At 34.5% G+C, this 18,567-nt stretch overlaps 3 protein-coding genes across 5 annotated transcripts; 1 reads left to right on the forward strand and 2 right to left on the reverse strand.

Moving 5' to 3' along the window:
- Positions 1–20: 20 nt before the first annotated feature.
- LOC105332422 (probable RNA-binding protein 18) lies at positions 21–8,829 on the reverse strand. 3 transcript variants are annotated; one of them, XM_011435031.4, is made up of 6 exons: positions 8,692–8,829; positions 2,682–2,869; positions 2,213–2,339; positions 1,942–2,037; positions 1,788–1,843; positions 21–422 (listed from the first exon to the last, which is right to left on the reverse strand). In XM_011435031.4, the coding sequence occupies exons 2-6, from the start codon at positions 2,768–2,770 to the stop codon at positions 239–241; spliced, it is 552 nt and encodes a 183-aa protein (XP_011433333.3). In that variant the 5' UTR covers positions 2,771–2,869; positions 8,692–8,829; the 3' UTR covers positions 21–238. The 3 variants fall into 3 exon arrangements, with proteins under 3 accessions (XP_011433333.3, XP_011433342.3, XP_065932479.1); XM_011435040.4 differs by having other exon boundaries at positions 8,640–8,783; XM_066076407.1 differs by lacking the exon at positions 8,692–8,829 and adding an exon at positions 8,659–8,678.
- LOC105332414 (body wall muscle protein HR-29-like) lies at positions 4,806–6,245 on the reverse strand. The gene has a single exon (XM_011435018.4). It carries the CDS (start codon positions 5,717–5,719, stop codon positions 5,048–5,050), a length of 672 nt encoding a protein of 223 aa, XP_011433320.3. The 5' UTR covers positions 5,720–6,245; the 3' UTR covers positions 4,806–5,047.
- Positions 8,830–8,980: 151 nt separating the features above from the next.
- LOC105332435 (ribosome-recycling factor) lies at positions 8,981–17,114 on the forward strand. The gene is made up of 7 exons (XM_020068931.3): positions 8,981–9,099; positions 13,656–13,852; positions 13,958–14,167; positions 14,345–14,460; positions 14,997–15,085; positions 15,700–15,859; positions 16,984–17,114. Exons 2-7 carry the CDS (start codon positions 13,672–13,674, stop codon positions 17,059–17,061), a joined length of 834 nt encoding a protein of 277 aa, XP_019924490.3. The 5' UTR covers positions 8,981–9,099; positions 13,656–13,671; the 3' UTR covers positions 17,062–17,114.
- The last annotated feature ends 1,453 nt before the right edge of the window (positions 17,115–18,567 follow it).

The raw sequence follows: 18,567 nt of genomic DNA on the forward strand, positions 1-18,567 counted from the left end.
CTTAAAATTTTTCCAGACAGTTTGAAGTTTCTTTTAACAAAATGGAATCTGTCTTAATTAAATCAGTTACGATGCTAACAAAATCCAACAACACATCCATAACTAAAATTACATACACCCTGATCAGGTCAACAGCATGACGAGGTGTCCATTTTGGCAATAAGTGGTAGACCATGTCGGAGGCTTTCATTCAGCCAGACTGGGATTCTCCATTGTATAGAAGCAATGCTGTGACTGATCACCTCTTGTATGGCTTCCTGGACTGTTTTTTGGCGTTGATCAGCTCCAGCTGTTTTAGACGGGCCTCCCTCTGAACCACGCTCAGCTGGCTGCTACCGGGCACAGCTTTCAGGTCCATGGATGGATTTCTGTCTTGCATTTTCTGCAACTTGGCCTCTATTGCTTGTATTTTGCTCTGAGGGCTGTAAAAACATAAAAAGCATATTAATAATACCGGTATATGAAACATGAATACTTGCTGCCAGGAGAGATGAACAGATGTGTGGATGTTTCTTGAAATTGGTAATGTAGATGCTTTCGTTAAAGCATAGAATATGCAGTCATGTTGTCCCAAAAAGTAAATGCAAGCATAACAATAGAGGCATACAGAAATTAACGCAAGAAAAGGTTAGCAATCTCACTAGCTGCAATAATGTAGCCCTCTCCCGAATTTATTTTTTTCCAGTAAACATCAGATAAAATGATCAGAGAGAGCTACATTATTGCAGCTACAATCTCACATAGCCCACACTACCCTGTTACTTGGCTCAAATGAACATCAAGGTATATATTAAACAGTTAAATACACAAAATAATTTGATATAAAAATGGCATAAAATTTGCAAAAGATCATCAGCTCAAAACTTCCTACAAATATGAACATCTATTCCTTTGTCTTAAACAATAAACAATTCTTCATTCAAGGGGGCTTAAATTCCCAGAAAAATAATGGAATCAGAATTTCCTTATATATATATCAATAGATGTAACATCTTCCCTGGTACATATTGTGTCCTAAGTATCTATAAAGTTTCTCTAAATTACAAAGTGCTATTCATTAATATATTCACTATATGGCCAAAATTCCAGGTTTAAATGGGCCAAAATTCTCAGAAAAATAATGGAATCAAAATTTTCTTGTAATATGCAGAGGAGTTGCTCTTCCCGGTACAAAAAGCAGGACTGGCAGTCTGACACAAAAGTTAAACCTTTCGCAACTTTGTTGAGTGGGGTATTATGAAATTTTATTCCCTATAACCATACATTTGTACATGTACCTACAATTACATACATTTCTGGCCATATTGTTTCTGAGGAGGAGATTTTTAAAGATTTTTCTCAAATTATTCCTATGTTAAATTCAACCCCCATTGTTGCCCCACCCTACACCCAGGGATTAATTGTGATTCGAACAAATTTCACACTACCCGAAGATGCTTCCACATAAGTTTCAGCCTTTCTGTTCAGAAGGTTTTTGAGAAGAACAGAAGATATTTTTTTAAAATGCCACCAAATTTTCAATAATTTTAAATTATCTCCCCTTTGAAAGTGGGGTGTGGCCCTTCATTGGAACAAAACTTGAATCTCCTTCATCCAAGGATGCTTTGTTCTATTTTTGTTAAAATTGATAAATGCTTCTGGAGAAGAAGGAATTTGATATGTTGACAATGACATCACTGCCAACAATAATGATGTTGTCAGACAACAGACAAATTTTAATAAGAAAAACTCATTTCAGCCTCTGACTCTAAAGGATGCATGTTAATATGTCAAAGTAAGTGGTTTACCTAATATCTTCTTCTTCTGCTCTGTTCCCTGTATTTATAGTCATCTTGGGTTTCTCCTGAAATTGATATTTTTCCCCTTAATTTTTGTAGTCTTCATAATGTGGTCAGAATTACATGCAATTATGCAATTTAAATTGAAATAGTGGCAATTTACCTGCTCAGTAGATACATCCTTATTGGCCCACTTCACAATCAGCCGTTTTGACAAAGCTAGTTTTCCGTTCATTTTGGCCATGGCATGCTCTGCACTCTACAAACACAGGAGAATCCGAGTTTACGACTTCCATATTAATGACCCTATACAGTAGTGCAATTTTTCTTTTCTCAATACATTGGTAAAAAATTTCCTATCATTGACCACAGAAATTATCCCTCTGACCCTCCTGGAAAATTTTTTCCAGATCTGCACATGCTTTGAAACTTACTGCTTTATTATCATAACTGGCAAAGCAATAGCCTCTAGATTTTCCCTGGTCTGGGCCGGATTTGTGGTACAGGAAGTCAAACTTTTTTAAGGATCCAAACTTCTGTAGAATCTTCAGTATGCTGAACCTGTCATGGTGAGACGAGAAATTGTCATTAGTGAAAAACAGTTATTTAACCTTTCACACCCCCCCGCCCAATAAAAAACCAGAAAAAAAGGTTAACGGTAATCTAACAATTCAAATTTGCTGATATTGGGGGGTTTTTTTCTCCATAAAACTTGAATAATCTCACTTTGGATCTATTTGTCTCACTTTTCAAATTTTTTCATCTGTATACATTTATTTTTCTTCTTGTCAAAGTGAAGTGACAACATCAAAGTTTCATAGCCCCACAGCACAATCTTAAATCTGTTTGATGCACTTGAATGCTTATTAGCAGATGTTGAAACTTCACAGGAATTATACTTACTCTGTTAACCTGGAGTCCAGGTTTCCGATCCATAAGCGATAATCCGACTCCGGTGAGGAATCCGGTGGGACAGGTAGGGGGTCTGTCATCCTCTCGCCACTGTGTACTGTATTACCAGAAATTCACACCACGTCTGCTTAAACCCAAGGATCTACTGAACCCTTGGCTTCATCTTTATGTAACTTTTTCTGAAATGAAAGAAATTTTATAATCTGTTAGTGTTGATTTTAGAGTCTTTATATTGTAGATATATAAGAAATGATTGGAAAATCTTTTTTAATGGTAGCATTTTACATGTAAAGCTAGTTATCTCTTATCTATTCCAGAATATACTGGTATATAAGAATTACCAATGACATCTGCAATTTGTTTCTCTCTGTTTGTCTTAATTCACATATTTCAATATTGATGTAAATAAACTTTAAAATTGCTATGAGAATACATGAACATTGTACTTCTATATCACTTCTCACTCCGGGGGATCCCCAGAAGACAAATTATAAGTGGTCATGCAGGTTCACTTTTTAGATGGAGCCCATTAATTAGCTATGTAGTGTTAATTAGCTTTTAAGACTCAAACTTTTTATATTTAATTGGGTCATTGGATATTAGAACATTCTGCAGAATAAACTAATAATCAAAGAGGGCAAATCCAAATAAGTAATGTCCATAATCACCCATATACAATTATATACATGCAGGTATATAGTCTACAATGTATAGAAATCAAGACTGTAAAATGCTGCAAGGAAAGTCTAATTTGGTCATAAAAATTAGGACAGTGGAGGCGAAAGGCATCAGATTAATCAGTTAGTAAGGATATACTTTCAGCAGATCAACAGATCTGATTTTAATCAGATTGATTTATGATATTTCAGATGTTTTGAAATTATCATTTTGTAAACTTACTGTAAATACCAAATGCAATTAGGAAATTTTCACACCCTTAACAAGAGTAACTGAGTTTTATTTTTGCCCCATCATAAATAAATAAAGATGTTAGTGGGCAATTTAATTATTAAAATGGGGTACATGTGATTCAAAATGGTAATTTCTAAACAACTTCATGGCCCTTTATACAGAATATTGGACTGGTATTTTCATGTACATCCTTTAAATTTTCAATTAGTAAACAATAGTTCTGCAAACAGGGCAGGGATTTAGATTTAAAATGGAGCAATTTTATTTCTTAACAACTATGATTGTAAGGGGCAAATAATAAATTGTATGGGTTGAAAATATCAGTACACTGAGTGATCTAAAACATAATAAATGGTCAACATCTTTCATGCATGAATACACCCTACACTGCCCTTTGGTCTAACTCCCACAGGTGTGAAACAAGAGATAATCCACGTTCTGATGACATTATCTGTACAGAATATACTAGTACCAGCTACATGTAGGTCAAGATGGCTGCAGGCAGCAGATGATTGTCATGAATGGTTAAACAAGAGAACACCCTCACAGTAATGTAACAGAAATTTATGAAACAACCAGTATATGAGCTACTTTATTCGTATGCTTTCAAAACATAAAAAACACATTTGACTAGCTCGTTTGATAATTTCTAATAATATATACCTACATGCATAATCATGATCGATAATTAATTATAAGGTATTTTTTCAATGCAGAAATGTCCAAAATTATTAGGTACGATGTACAACACTTTTTGTGCAATCTCACATTCAGCCTCTTGATATATATACACTTGTACGAAATTACCAGTTCATAAGTTTTTTAATAACATGCAGGGATGTTTCTTAAAATTGATGTAGAAGGGAGAAATAAAAAAGTTGAAGGGGATCTGGAGGTCTAGCTTATAACTAGCTTGTGTTTGAAATGAAAAAATAGCCGGGTAATTAAGGCAATATAGGTGGGGAAATTCCCCGCCTCCCGGGTCTTAGAGACAAACCTGAACATGTATCATTAACTAATATTTCACTGGCCAGTAGTATATCTGGAGCTTTGACTAATTCATCGTCGGTGACCCACAAGTGATTCGCATCGATTCTCTCCATCAGGAAACTTGTGGACTCAAAACCGTGGTTTGCGACCATGTGACTAATTATTTCCAGAAAGAATTCCTTAAATACCATTAGAGACATGCAAAACAAATCATATAATTTCAAGCTGCTTTTATTATTTAATATAATTTACACCTCAAAAGAAACACAATTAAGTTTGTTTTAATTAAATAAATTTGATGAACATATGTATGTTCATTCACAAAAATTATCAATATCGATATCAAAAGGTACAATGTTCAACATCACTGAGAATGGAAGCACACAAAGATCAAGGAAATTTTGTTCGTATTCTACAGGCCACCTGTGCTATCAAGTCCTATGTGACAGCTGTCTCTATTTCTTGTCGATTGGTATGAGTCTGTCCCTGCTGCCAGCAAGTGGTGGGAGAGGGGCCGAAATCTTCAGAGACCCGTCTGCTGACAGCTTAGATGTTAGATGCTCTGGATTCACTTCTTTGGGTAAAATGAACTGACGGTTGTATTCCCGGAACACTGATTTTCCATTTTCCTTGTCCTCGTGCTTACAATGCACTGAGAGCTGATTTCCATTGGTTTTGATGTGGATTTCCTCCGGTCTGAATTGGCGCACATCAAATCCCAGCTGGAACATTCTATTTCCATAAACATCCTCCTGGACAGGATTGTTAACATTGAAATCCTCCACCAGTCGAAGATCTTCCACGGTCTTTAGTCCGCTAGCTGGTCCGGATCTCTGGAAGTTTTTGGCCATGTTATTCATTTCCTGGGTCATTTTACGCATTTCGTTCTCCATAGTCGGGGCTACTGTTGATTGGTACCCCCATCCTGGATCAGTTCGAGGCATGACCTCTCGTCGATCGTAATCTGGAAACGGCATTGGTGCTCTGTCAAATAATGGCTCTGGATCATATCTAGGCGTCAGCTCTGGAAACCTTGACATCCTACTGGAATACATAGGACTATGGTTGAAGGATGACCATCTAGAATTCCAGTCATCGTGGTAGATTGGAATATGACGGCTATACATGATTATACACTGCTTCTTCTTTATACACTTATTAACAACTTGGTTATCCTCAAATCAATGCGTCTCTAACACTGACGAAAATGTCACTGAAATTTCCTTTAGACTTGTTTCTCAACTCTTCTCTAATAAAGTGCAGATGCTGTTTCTAAAATGCAGCTTGCACCTCTTATATATCCGTATGAAACCTTCTGGAAGCTAACAGAAGTAAACAGATCAAAACACATCAAAATGAAGCCGTGGAGCCAGAGGGGGTCATAAGACCCATGTGGACCATTAGTCAAGTCCCCATCAGTACACCAAACTCCCAGGGGCATTCTGTCTCTCACAAACTTCACTTGACCTATCCGTTATTAATTATCTACAATCTCCTCTGAGACAGGTAGATGATGGGGGCTGACTCATGCAAACCTTTGTACAAGTGTTTGTCAACAAGTGTATACACCTAGAAAAATTCTTGGATGAAAAACAGCAAGGGAGTGGGTGGCTAAATGTGTAACACCTTTTTCAATTCGTGCAACGTCAATCTTTTCGCTTATATGTACAGCTTTTTAAAGGTTATAAATCCTAGCTTATGGTGCAACTTATTATTAATCGCTTAGGAAATTATGTACAATCTTTAAAGTGTTGCAATAATTTCCAATCTGATTAAAATCTCATTAAAATCCTTGATGCTCTGCTAAAAAGAAATGTAAATAAAAAAAATTATAAAAAGTACAAAAAAAAAAAATACAATGGTTAAAAGATTCAAATCCTCACAAATAATGTAAACCAAGTGTTATAGGCATGCGAGGTTCGTGAGAGCTTCTTTGTCGTAAATATTTCTTGCCGCGAACTAGTCTTTTCCATCTGGGTGTTATATCAAAATTGTTGATAAAGAGTAATTGTGAAAAATAGTCGTTGTGAACACAGTTATTTGCGAAATAAAGTTGTCATGTATAAAATTTGGTTTACAGTAGTACATTATCAATCACGTGAAGCATCTAGTTTAATTCAGATTGCTATCATTTTGTAATATTTACCTCGCTCTAGCTCCATACTTTACCAATTAACAGATATATGAAGAAAAAAAAGCAGATAAAACTTATCTTTTAAGTATTGAATTGCATGGTCGATTATTTCAAAACCCATAAGTCAACTTCCATTTATAAAACTTGATGCTATCAACATTCTTAGGCTTAGGCAATTCTTTAAATTTCTCTAGTTACTCATACTCAATTTGAAGACAAATCTCAAATGATGCAAATGATTAATCAATTTAAGACTCAGGGATACCAGTATTGCCAGGTCTAATAATTTAGTAAATTCTTAAAAACTTCAATCAATTAAGCAGAGAGACAAGTTTCAAAGTGGCCGATATATGGCAATTGAACTTATTAAGAGATTTTCGCCAAACGAAAACATGAAAAATGAAAAGTACCCTTTAAAAGCCAGCAGTTTTACTCATAAGGCCAACAAAAGAAATAATCTTTAGTTTCTCAGGCCTAAAAAATCCCAAATATAATGCAGCAGACAGGTATTTAATTTTCGTTTCATTGCAAGATTTGAAAAGGGGAATAACCCAATTTCTTACATATATTTATATGTATTTATATCAGAAAACGCCCTGTCACTGAACACCAGATCGTCTTCTAAAACTGCATCCTTTTTTACCATATTCATTCTTAACTTCCATACAACTAGCCACTGTAGTGCACATGATATACAATACAAAATGTTTACACTGGGGTACACTGGCCGGTGTACATCTAGTTAAGCTAAATCAAGCAAGCCCTATGATTTGCAAAATAACCCAGAAAAGATGTATTAAAATTATTTTTACATTGTTGCATCCATTTCGGTAAACAATATATGCTATATACTCTATCCAAAGATATTTATGCAGCAAATATTCTTAAATTATTTGATATTTACAAATACCTCAGGGTTCAAATGGTGTTCATTATATAAATACATGTATGTAGCATGAAAAAATCCCAAGATTTCTCCTCTAGCTTCTCAGGTTTCAATACACGGCTAAAAATAAAAAGTCTACAGGGATTTTGCATTACACTAAGCAAGATGAAAATGCACGGATGATAACGTTAAAAATTTGTGCAAGGTATTCCAAGTGACTTTTGAATGGAGAAAAGATGTAAACATTTCCCATTTTAAATCTCCGTAAGAAATCATGTATTAAAACTTTAAGGAGTGAAAAATGATAATGTGTCGATGAAGATATCTTGGATATTTTCCCTTTCATTAATTTCAATTGCATAAATTCTTTCACAGGTAGACCCCTATAAGTATTTTTATTAAAAATCGTCCAAATGCGCTGCATAAATATTTTGGGACAAGCTTTAATGAATTTCTTAATTAATGATATCATAATGATACTGATGTACCTGGGTGTATCTAATTTTATGCTGCACATGCCCCGATGGTTGATTGTTAAACATATAAGTATTAAAATGTATTGTTGTTGCACTCATTTATTTATAATTTTTATCTTGAAATATATAGTTGGAAATATCTGACATTTTCCTGGCCTCGGATATTTCAGACTACTTGAAACAGAGTATATTATATTTAAATTAATGTTAAATAGGGTTCATTTACACTTACAGCAATCCGAGGGAAAATATATTCTCTTTTGAGAAGTGGACAGGCATAGCCCACATCCATGAAGGCTATGCCTGTCCACTTCTCAAAAGAGAATAAGGAAAAATATTGTGTCAGCATATTCATGTAAACACTTTTCGAATAAATTTTAAAGGATGTGTATTGAGCCAGGTCTAATGTTTTATAGTGAATACTAAAATACGTTAGCTCCAAACATGGCGATTTATACACAACAGCAGTACAAGTCTTGTTGAGCAGTCGAGTTAATCTCTTTTTTTAGCCTTCACCGAAGGTTATGCTAGATTGTTAAATGTTTACTTACTAACTTAGTTTTCTTTTACCTCTTCGCTGTTGCAATTCAATGTACTGCTTACCGTTTCATTTTCTCCATATGCAGGAAACTTCAATACTAGTAGTAGTAATACAGATACTCCAAATTACTCTCTATTTTCACTTTCTCTCAGATTTGGGTAAAATAGGACACGTTATTAAAACTATTATATGTCTGTAAAAGGCACATACAATTTGACTGAACCAAGTCTTATAAAAAAGTTTAGCAGTAGTATACAAATATTATTACAATAAAGTATATAAAATTACAACGTTTTTTCATTAAGAATTCCACTTTTACCCAGTACTGTCATCTTAATCAGTAAGGAGTTTTAAGGATAGCCATTAAAGGGATGATTTAATAAAACATTACAAACATTGACCAAGTTTTGCTTTCAAAGTCGCATGTTCATTATGTTATGATCTTCGGAATATTTTGACTACGAACTTAGGTACTAATTAAGTGGAATCTGTTTAACAATTTTCATATTGCTATTTTATATGTCTTTGAAGAATGCATGGCCATTATTTGAATCATCTGATCAATAAGAGATGTGAAGATTATAAAATCTGTGTGCAGGTTTTGAAAGTCATGTGCCCTTTTACTGCCTTCTTAAAGCTAATTAAATAGCTAGGCAATCAGCTTTACATCTACGTAAATTTCATTTAAAACTAAATTTGAAATTGGTATGACTATTCCATTTTGATATCTAAAATTTGAATAGATGAATAGGATAGGAGAAATGATGATGAACCAGAGCTTGATTCAGTCAGTTGCCCTACCAACTGAGCCATCTGGCACTGGTATTCCCATTCCTTGTCTGATCCATCATGCCGTGCCAGTTAAGCCCTGGAAGTGGCAGGTTAACTCCTGCCATAGGGGAAGGTCGTGGGGTGATCTTGACAGGATGAAGATTATTTAAAAGGGGGGAGGGGAATGTGACAATCAGAGTGGTTTGACTATTCTGACGCCAGATAGCTTAGTTGGTAGAGCAGCTGACTAGAGATTCAGGGGGCCCAGGTTCGAATCCCTGTCTGCATGGTCCAGTGTTATTTCTCTATTCCCATTACATTTGGTGCCATGCCAGCCCCTGGAACTGACAGGTTAATCACTCTTGCCACATGGGAAGAACATTAAAGGGGGAAGGAATGTGTCAATCAGATGGTTTGAATACCATTTATTTTGAATCTTACGATATATTATATATTTATGTATATGTATTATATATATATTATGGCCGCGACATATAAATCCCCTCTATAGTTTCATTTTTCATTCCTATTGGAGAGGAGGTTCAAAATATTATGGCCACGACATTTTGAACCTCCGTCCTATTTCAAATTCCCATTGGAGAGGGAGTTCAAAATATTATGGCCATGATATATTGAACCCCCTACCTTTTTCAATATCCCATTGAAGAGGGGGTTCAAAATATTATGGCCTTGATCATCAGAGGGGTTCCAAATATTTCGCAGCCATAATATTTTGAACCACCTCTCTAATAGCAATGAAAACTGGAGGGGGGAACCCCGGTTCAATATTTTATAGGTGGATTCAATATTTTGCAGCGATATATTGAACCTGAGTTCATAATAACGTATTATATATTGAACTGGGGTTCAGTATTTCGCAGTATCAAAATATTATATGACACCAGTGCCAGATAGTTTAGTTGGTATAGAACTCCTGACTAGAGATTCAGGGAGCCCAGGTTCCAATCCTGGTCGGTCCATCATTATTTCTCCAATCCCATTTCTGGTACATTTTGTGCCATGCCAACCCTTGGCACTGATAGGTTATATCCTGCCACTGGGGAAGATCTTGGGGTGATCTTGATGACATTGATGGGTTGAAGATTATTTAAAGGGGGGAAGGGGGGAATGTGACAATCAGAGTGGTTTGTTTACTGACGCCATATAGCCAGTTGGTAGAGCACCTCACTAGAGATTCAGGGGGCCCAGGTTCAATCCTAGTCTGGTCCATCATTATTCCTCCAATTTGGAATTCTGTTACATAGGTTTTTTTTTTTAGCTCACATGAGCTGAAAGCTCAAGTGAGCTTTTCTGATAACTTTTTGTCCGTCCGTCCGTCCGTCCGTCTGTCTGTCTGTCTGTAAACTTTTTACATTTTCGACTTCTTCTCCTGAACCACTGGGCCAATTTCAACCAAACTTGGCACAAAGCATCATTGGGTGAAGGGGATTCAAGTTTGTTAAAATGAAGGGCCACACTCTCTTTCAAGGGTAGATAATTATGAATTATTGAAAATTTGTTGATATTTTTCAAAAATCTTCTTCTCAGAAACCATTTAGCCCAAAAAGCTAAAACTTAAATGGAAGCATCCTCAGATAGTGTAGATTCAAATTTATTCAAATCATTGTCCCCGAGGGTAAGGTGGGGCCACAATGGGCAGTCAAAGTTTTACATAGACTATATAGTGTAAATCTTTAAAAATATTCTCAGAAACCAATCAACAAGGAAGGCTGAAACTTGTGTGGAATCTTTCTCATGTAGTGTAAATTCAAAGTTGTGAAAATCATGACCCCCAGGGGTAGGGTGGGGCCACAAGGGGGGGGGGGTTGTACTTTTACATAGGAATCTACAGTGTTAATCTTTTAAAATTTTCTTCTCATAAACCATTTAGCCAGAAAAGCTAAAACTTGTGTCAAAGCATCCTTAGAGGTTGTAGATTCAAGTTTGTTTAAATCATTGTCCCTGGAGGTAAGGTTGGGCCACAAAGGGGGGGGGGGGTCAAAGTTTTACACTGGAACATATAGAGTAAAAATTTAAAAATCTTCTCCTCAGAAATAATCAGCCAGGGAAGCTGAAACATGTGTGGAAGCACCCTTATGTTATTGTAGTGTAGATACAAACTTGTAAAAATCATGACCTCCAGGATAGGGTGGAGTTACAATGGGGGGGGGGGGGGGAGGGGTCAAACTTTTACATAGAAATATATTGTGTAAATCTTTTAAAGTCTTCTTCACAGAAACTAATCAGCAAGGAAAGCTGAAACTTGTATGGAAGCATCCTTATGTAGTGTAGATACAAATTTGTGAAAATCATGACCCCAGGGATAGGGTGGAGTTGCAATGGGGGGGTCGAACTTTTACCGTACATAGAAATATATTGTGTAAATCTTTTAAAGTCTTCTTCTCAGAAACTAATCTGACAGGAAAGATGAAACTTGTGTGAAATCATCCTCAGGTAGGGTAGATTCAAGTTTGTTCAAAACATTGGGGGGGGGGGGGGGGGGGAGGGGGTCACAACATTGGGGGGGGGGACAAAAATTTACATAGGAATGTAAAAATAGAAAAAAATTTAAAATATCTTTTTCTAAAAAACACTTTCCTAGAAAAGCTTTAACTTTACTGAAAGCAACCTCAGATAATGAAGATTTAAATTCTTTCAAATTAAAATCTTGAGGAGTAGGGTGGGGCTACTTTGGGATTCCAATTTTACAAAGGAAAGTATTTTAATTATTCAAAAAATGAAATGATATGATATATGGTTTTATCATATTGCTGATTCTTTCAAATTGTTTAGACTTTGGCCCCTGGATGATTCTTGGGCCTCACAAGGGGTTAAGAGTTTGTTGTAGGCTTATATCCCATATATAAACAAATGTTTAGAATCTTTTTGAGAATTTGCTGCAATGTTCAAAAGATGAAATCATCCTTTTAGAAAAGGGACTTGATTATGAACTTAAGAATATCCAGGGTAAAAAAAAATGGACTTTAATTTATACAGGATCTACATGTATTATACTACATTGTCCAAATAGTTTGAATTATGACTCTGTTAAGCTGATTTTATCATACCTATTGTTGCTCAGGTGAGCGATGTGGCCCATGGGCCTCTTGTGTAATGTATACCTATGTGTTATTAGCAAATTTTGAGGAATAACAGACCAAAGTGCCAGTAAAGTTTGTGTTAAACCTATGTCCATTCTTCGTGAAATCTAAGAAATTTTTATTACTTATTTATCCCAGATTTCCTAATGCTATTTCTGGAATCAGTGGTAATTCATTAAGCATAGCAGACTTTGACTAAGCTTATTAACAAATGGAAAGTCACAAATTTTAAGCATTTAAAAAAAATCAAAGCTGTTTTTTTACCTACTTATTCTTTTTTTGTCAAAATAAATGTAAACAAGGCTTACACTGGAATGATGTTACAGTGGGTGTCTGCAATATTTGTCGTACAATTTCATGGGCGTTTCCTGTGTTAAAAAGGTTGATCAAGTATGCACAAGTTTTGCACAATACAGAATTTACACATTCAAGAGCATAGTACAGTTACTGCTTCTTGTGTACCGGTATTATAGATCACTGTATGGGCAAACACTGCATATCAGACAGTTAGTATCTTAGAACCATTTTAACAAGACCTAATTGGACTTTCAGTAGGGTGTAGCCATCTATTCCTTCCGTCAAAACAATATACAAGTGAAGCGGTTTCAAGCGAAATATACATTGCGTAGTCTTAGTTCAAAAGCCAGACAAATCTTGGTGATTTCAAAAAGCAATGGCTGAGTGGCCAGCAATGAAATAGACAGGCCTACATCACAATGCTGTTTGACACAACAACCCAAAGTCCTGTTAAAATGGTTCTAGTTACAGCATACAATTTGCTATTAAGGTCATATTACATGTAATGAAAATTAAACCAATGCTTGATTAAATCATTTGAAATAGAATTAATAGAATTATATAAGAATACAATACATACAATCAGCTTGACAATTATCAATGAGGGGGTATCAAAAAACAATATTTTAGAAGTAATTAAGATAAATTGAACAGTACTGTACACCTCATGTGTTTTCCAGTACATGTATGTCATGTCATTATACCAAATCTTGGTCAATATTCGAACTAGGGCTGAAAAAATTTTTCACCTCATACAAGAGATAATGTATACTTCTTTACATGTTATTTATGTGTGTATGATTCAATCCCTCTTGTTTGTTTCATTTACATCTTGAAATGATATTTTTTTCTCGTAGGTTATTTGCAAAAGACATGTCCCGTTTTGCTAGATTATGTAGAATTGTACCCACTGGGACTGTGAAATCACAGTATGCCAGTAAAAGAATGGTTGTTGCAGTGAATTCATTATGTCGAGTTCCTGGAGCTGGCCCCGGGTTACAGAATGGAGGAGGCTGCTGGGTGGATAACAAGCCATTCTCACTCACTACACAATGTCAGTAGCTATTTACTTTTTCTTAATCTATGTTTTACATTACCTACAGAAAATTATCATTTCAATATTTGAACAAATAACAAAAAATAGTGTGGTATTTTGCAGGCATGAAGAAAGTGAAAAGAAAAGTCAGTAATAAAAGGCCACAGTCGAAAAAGGGGAGGGAGGTTGATGAAGAGGATGAGGATTCTGATGAGGATGAGAAACAAGTGGAAGAACTGGTGGATATGGAATTACTGAAACAGGAAATGGAAGATGCGATAAAACACATGCAGATAGAGTTGACGAAGAATGTTACCTTAAGGCCGTCAACAGGTAAGGTAACTTACATGCATGCGAGACTCTCACCAGAAGCAAAGAGATGTATCAATTGACATCAATTGACATATATGTCTTTTAATTACTCCAGACTTTTTGTTTGATAATCTAGAGAATTGTCCAGCCAAGTGGTTTTTTTTTTTCAGGGTAATATTCTTTGAATTTTTATTGTAGCTGTATATGAAGATTTAAACATCGAGACACCAGATGGAAAATTCCCTTTAAACCAGTTATCTCAGATAGCGATCCAGGGACCGGTGGTCATTATAAACATGTCTGCCTCCCCACAGGTATTGGACTTTGAAACAGTGTGCCCTTGCTTTAAAGAAAATCTGAATTTTCAATTGTGTACTTCATGTGTGTATACCGTGTAATCCTTTTTCCTATGTTTCTCATTCAAGAGAAGAGAATTATTAGAAGCAGTATATTAATCATATTGGATGAAATTATAAGATCTTGGTCCATAACTTCAATAGACTGACTGTTTCATGCAATATACCATGTGGAAAACTTACATATTTCATTATATACATTTGTGTTAGTTATTTTGTGTAACATGTACGTGTGTAACGTCATACCGTATATACAGTATTTTTGGGGATGATCTAATTGCTTTTTTTCACTATCTATTTTTAAATTGCAAATAATTTCATATGCAGAAATTATATCCTGAATGATACAGGATATAATTTCTTCTATAAGAAACTTTTTAAATCCCCAAAAATGACTTCCGCAAATTAAAAATGTTCCAGTTTTTTTCCATTTTTGCAAATTTTGTGACACACGAAAAAAAATGGATATATGATATTGCAATCTGTTTTTGCAGTACATTAAAGATGTGGATGATGCAATGAGAAAAGAATTGAATTTAAATCCCCAAATCAATGGAACTATGCTAACAATACCTATACCAAAGTAAGCCATTTTCATTTTTAAAGAGAAAAGTTTTGATTTATTTGTTTATTTAATTTTAAGAGCAAAAAATTGTAATTTGTAATTCTGACAGATATTAATTATTTTAAAATATGATGCTTACATTTTTGTATATTATGATAATGTACAGTAATGTTAGATCAATTCATATAAAGAATGAAATTAAGAATGACGGTACATATATTGGTTATATATAGCTTAGTCTCAAGGACCAGTGGACTAACTTTGCTGTACTATAATTTGTAATTTCTGTATGTTAGATAAATGTGTTATTATAAGTAAAGCAAATTTGCTGTATAAATGTACCGGTACATGTTTTCTTACTCATGACTACCATTTATGCTAATTTAGACATAAGAAAAATACCTTTTTTCATTTAATTTTAAAACGATAAAACAATTCCTTGTAAGAGATGTAAATTCCTTACTTTTCATAACCATTAAACTTTACAATGATTTGTTCAAAATTTGCCAGGGACCCCACAAATCTTTGCTTTATGATTATCTTTTATTTCACTGTATGGATGTTTGTATTAAACAAGTTTTACTGTACACTTTTTTTTTACATGGGAATTTTTTTTATTCTTTGTCTTTCAGAATCACTACAGAATATAGAAATGAAATGGTAGAACGGGTGAAAAAGATAGCGGAGAATTCTAAAGAGGTCATACGGCATATACGTTCCAAGTATGTAAAAGTTCTGAACTCTAACAAAGAAGAAGAATCAGAGGATGCAATTTTTGAATATACCAATAAGGTAAGAACCGATATATTTTGAAACTAAACTGAACAACATGCTAATTATATATCCCTATTTTATTAGGCTGTTTTTTTTATAAGTTGTTTTTCAAGACTCTTCCCCCAAAATTGGTTCAGTAGGTAACCAAAAAAAAAAATCAAAAAGAGGCCCATGGGCCACATTGCTCACCTGAGCAACAATAGGCATGATAAAATCAGCTTAATGGAGTCATTATTGAAAATATCTGGACAATGTGGTATAATACATGTAGATCCTGTATATATAAAAATCCATTCCCCACCCCAGTTATTCTTATGCTTATAATCAAGTCCCTTTTCTAACAGGATGACTTTATAGTCATATCACATGTTGAGCATTGCAGTTCTAAAAAAAAAGATCATGAACAATTATTTATATATGGGATATAAACCTACATCAAACTCTGAACCCCTTGTGAGGCCCAAGTCTAAACAATTTCAAAGAATCAGTAATATGTAAAAATGCTTGCATATAAGTAAAAGCATATATAATACCATTTCAGTTTTTGTGAATAATTAAAATATTTTCTTTTGTACAATTGGATCCCATTTGAATGTGGCCCACCCTACGCCTCAAGATTTTGACTTTAACGAATTTGAATCTACATTATCTGAAGTTGCTTCCACTAAAGTTACAGCTTTTCTAAGTAAATGGTTTTTTAGAAGATAAGATTTTTCTCTTTTTATTCTTTTATATAAAAATCGGATTGTTCAAATGAATAATATTATGCTTATGCTAAATTCTTATATGTTCACTTGAATCAATTTATTTCTAATTTTAAAAAAAATTCTTTTACTTTAAATCTTTAATAACTTTGGGTCAGTCAGTTTTGAAAAACAACAAATAGAATGAATTGGCCTTATATTGCTTCATACTTATGCGGTAAATGTTTAGCAAACAGTTTTGTAAACTATTAAAGCTTTTTAATTTTTTTAAACGAAGAATTTAATATATTTATTATTTACATAATATACATTAATTGGCATTTTACAAAACACTTTGAAGATTAATAAAGATTCACCTATATAATTTTATCCATGTTTAAAAGAATGCTAATTATGAAATTCTAATCATAAACATAAAACATTTATTTTATTTTTTAGATAAATGCCAAGGTAAAGATCTATACTGATAAAATCACAGATCTAGCAATGAAGAGGAGTAAAGAAATTAAAGCTTAATTAACAATGCAGTTTTTCTAACAATTCTATTTAATAAAGAAATATTGAATGACTATGTATTGTTTTATTATTTGTGGTGGTTACATTATACATACGGTACCTGTAAATATTATCATCTTCAAAACTTTGTCCATTTTGATAAATATTCCAAAGAGTATCATATCTTACAAGACAGTTTGATTCAGATTCAATTTGAAATTACATCTAGCTCAGTTGTAATGGAGCCTATAAAATCCATAAAAGAATATTAGAAATATACAAATATCCCACTTTCAAGTTGAAAGTTCAAATTTCATTTAAGGTAAGGTTTGCGGTTACAGGGAGATGACTCACACATTTTCATTGTGACGTAACACCAACTACCCTTTATATCAGTTATGACGTCAAAATTTATATGAAGTCATAATTGATTTCAGTTTTTTTTATTTCGCAGGTTTTTTTAGTTTCAATGAAAAAATAAGAGGACACAAGCATTTTATTAATTTCCACGAAAACGAAATCCGCATCATATTGTTTTGAATAGTGTTTTAGAAACATCAGATTACACATATTCTAAGATACGCTTTTCCTGAAATCGGTGGACTTGGAAAGGTTTCAAATAAGATGTTTTCGTTTACATAATAGTAGTCCAAAATTAAGACTTTTGTTGCATTTTATTCTATTTTTAGCTCACCGAGACGAAGTCAAGGAGAGCTTATGCTATACCCTCGGCGTCGGCGTCGGCGGTGGCGTCGGCGTCGGCGTCGGCGTCCGGACCTGGTTAAAGTTTTTGTTGCAGGTCCTGTATCTAAGCTATTACTTGTCCTGTCTTCACCAAACTTGCATGGATGATGCATCTGGACCTACTTATGGACTTGAAAGACTTGGATGCTGAATCTGGGTCCTAAATTTCAGATGCTGGAGGAGGTTAAGGTTGTTGGACCAGGTTAAAGTTTTTGTTGCAGGTGCCCTTTGATAGCAATAACTTAGTTACTGCTGGTCCGTACTTCACCAAACTTGCATGGGTGGTGTGTCTTATGATACTGATGCACCAGACAGGTTTGAGTGCTGAATCTGAGCTATAGGTTGCGGATGCTGGAGGAGGTTAAGGTTTTTGGAGCAGGTTAAAGTTTTTGTTGCAGGTGCCCATTGATAGCAATATCTAAGTTACTACTGGTCCTAACTTCACCAAACTTGTATGAATGATGCGTCTTATGATATTAATGCACCTGACAAGCTTGAATGCTGAATATGAGCAATAGGTTTCGGATGCTGGAAGAGGTTAAGGTTTTTAGAGCTGGTTAAAGTTTTTGTTGCAGTTGCCCTCTGATGATTATATCTTAGTTACTACTGGTCCTAACTTCACCAAACTTGTATGGATGGTGCGTCTTATGATACTGATGCACCTGACAAGCTTGAATGCTAAATCTGAGCAATAGGTTTCGGATGCTGGAGGAGGTTAAGGTTTTAAAAGCTGGTTAAATAAAGTTTTTGAAACAGGTGCCCTCTGATGATGATATCTTAGTT

Source organism: Magallana gigas, chromosome 2 (assembly GCF_963853765.1).
Source record: "Magallana gigas chromosome 2, xbMagGiga1.1, whole genome shotgun sequence".
NCBI classification, from domain to species: domain Eukaryota; kingdom Metazoa; phylum Mollusca; class Bivalvia; order Ostreida; family Ostreidae; genus Magallana; species Magallana gigas.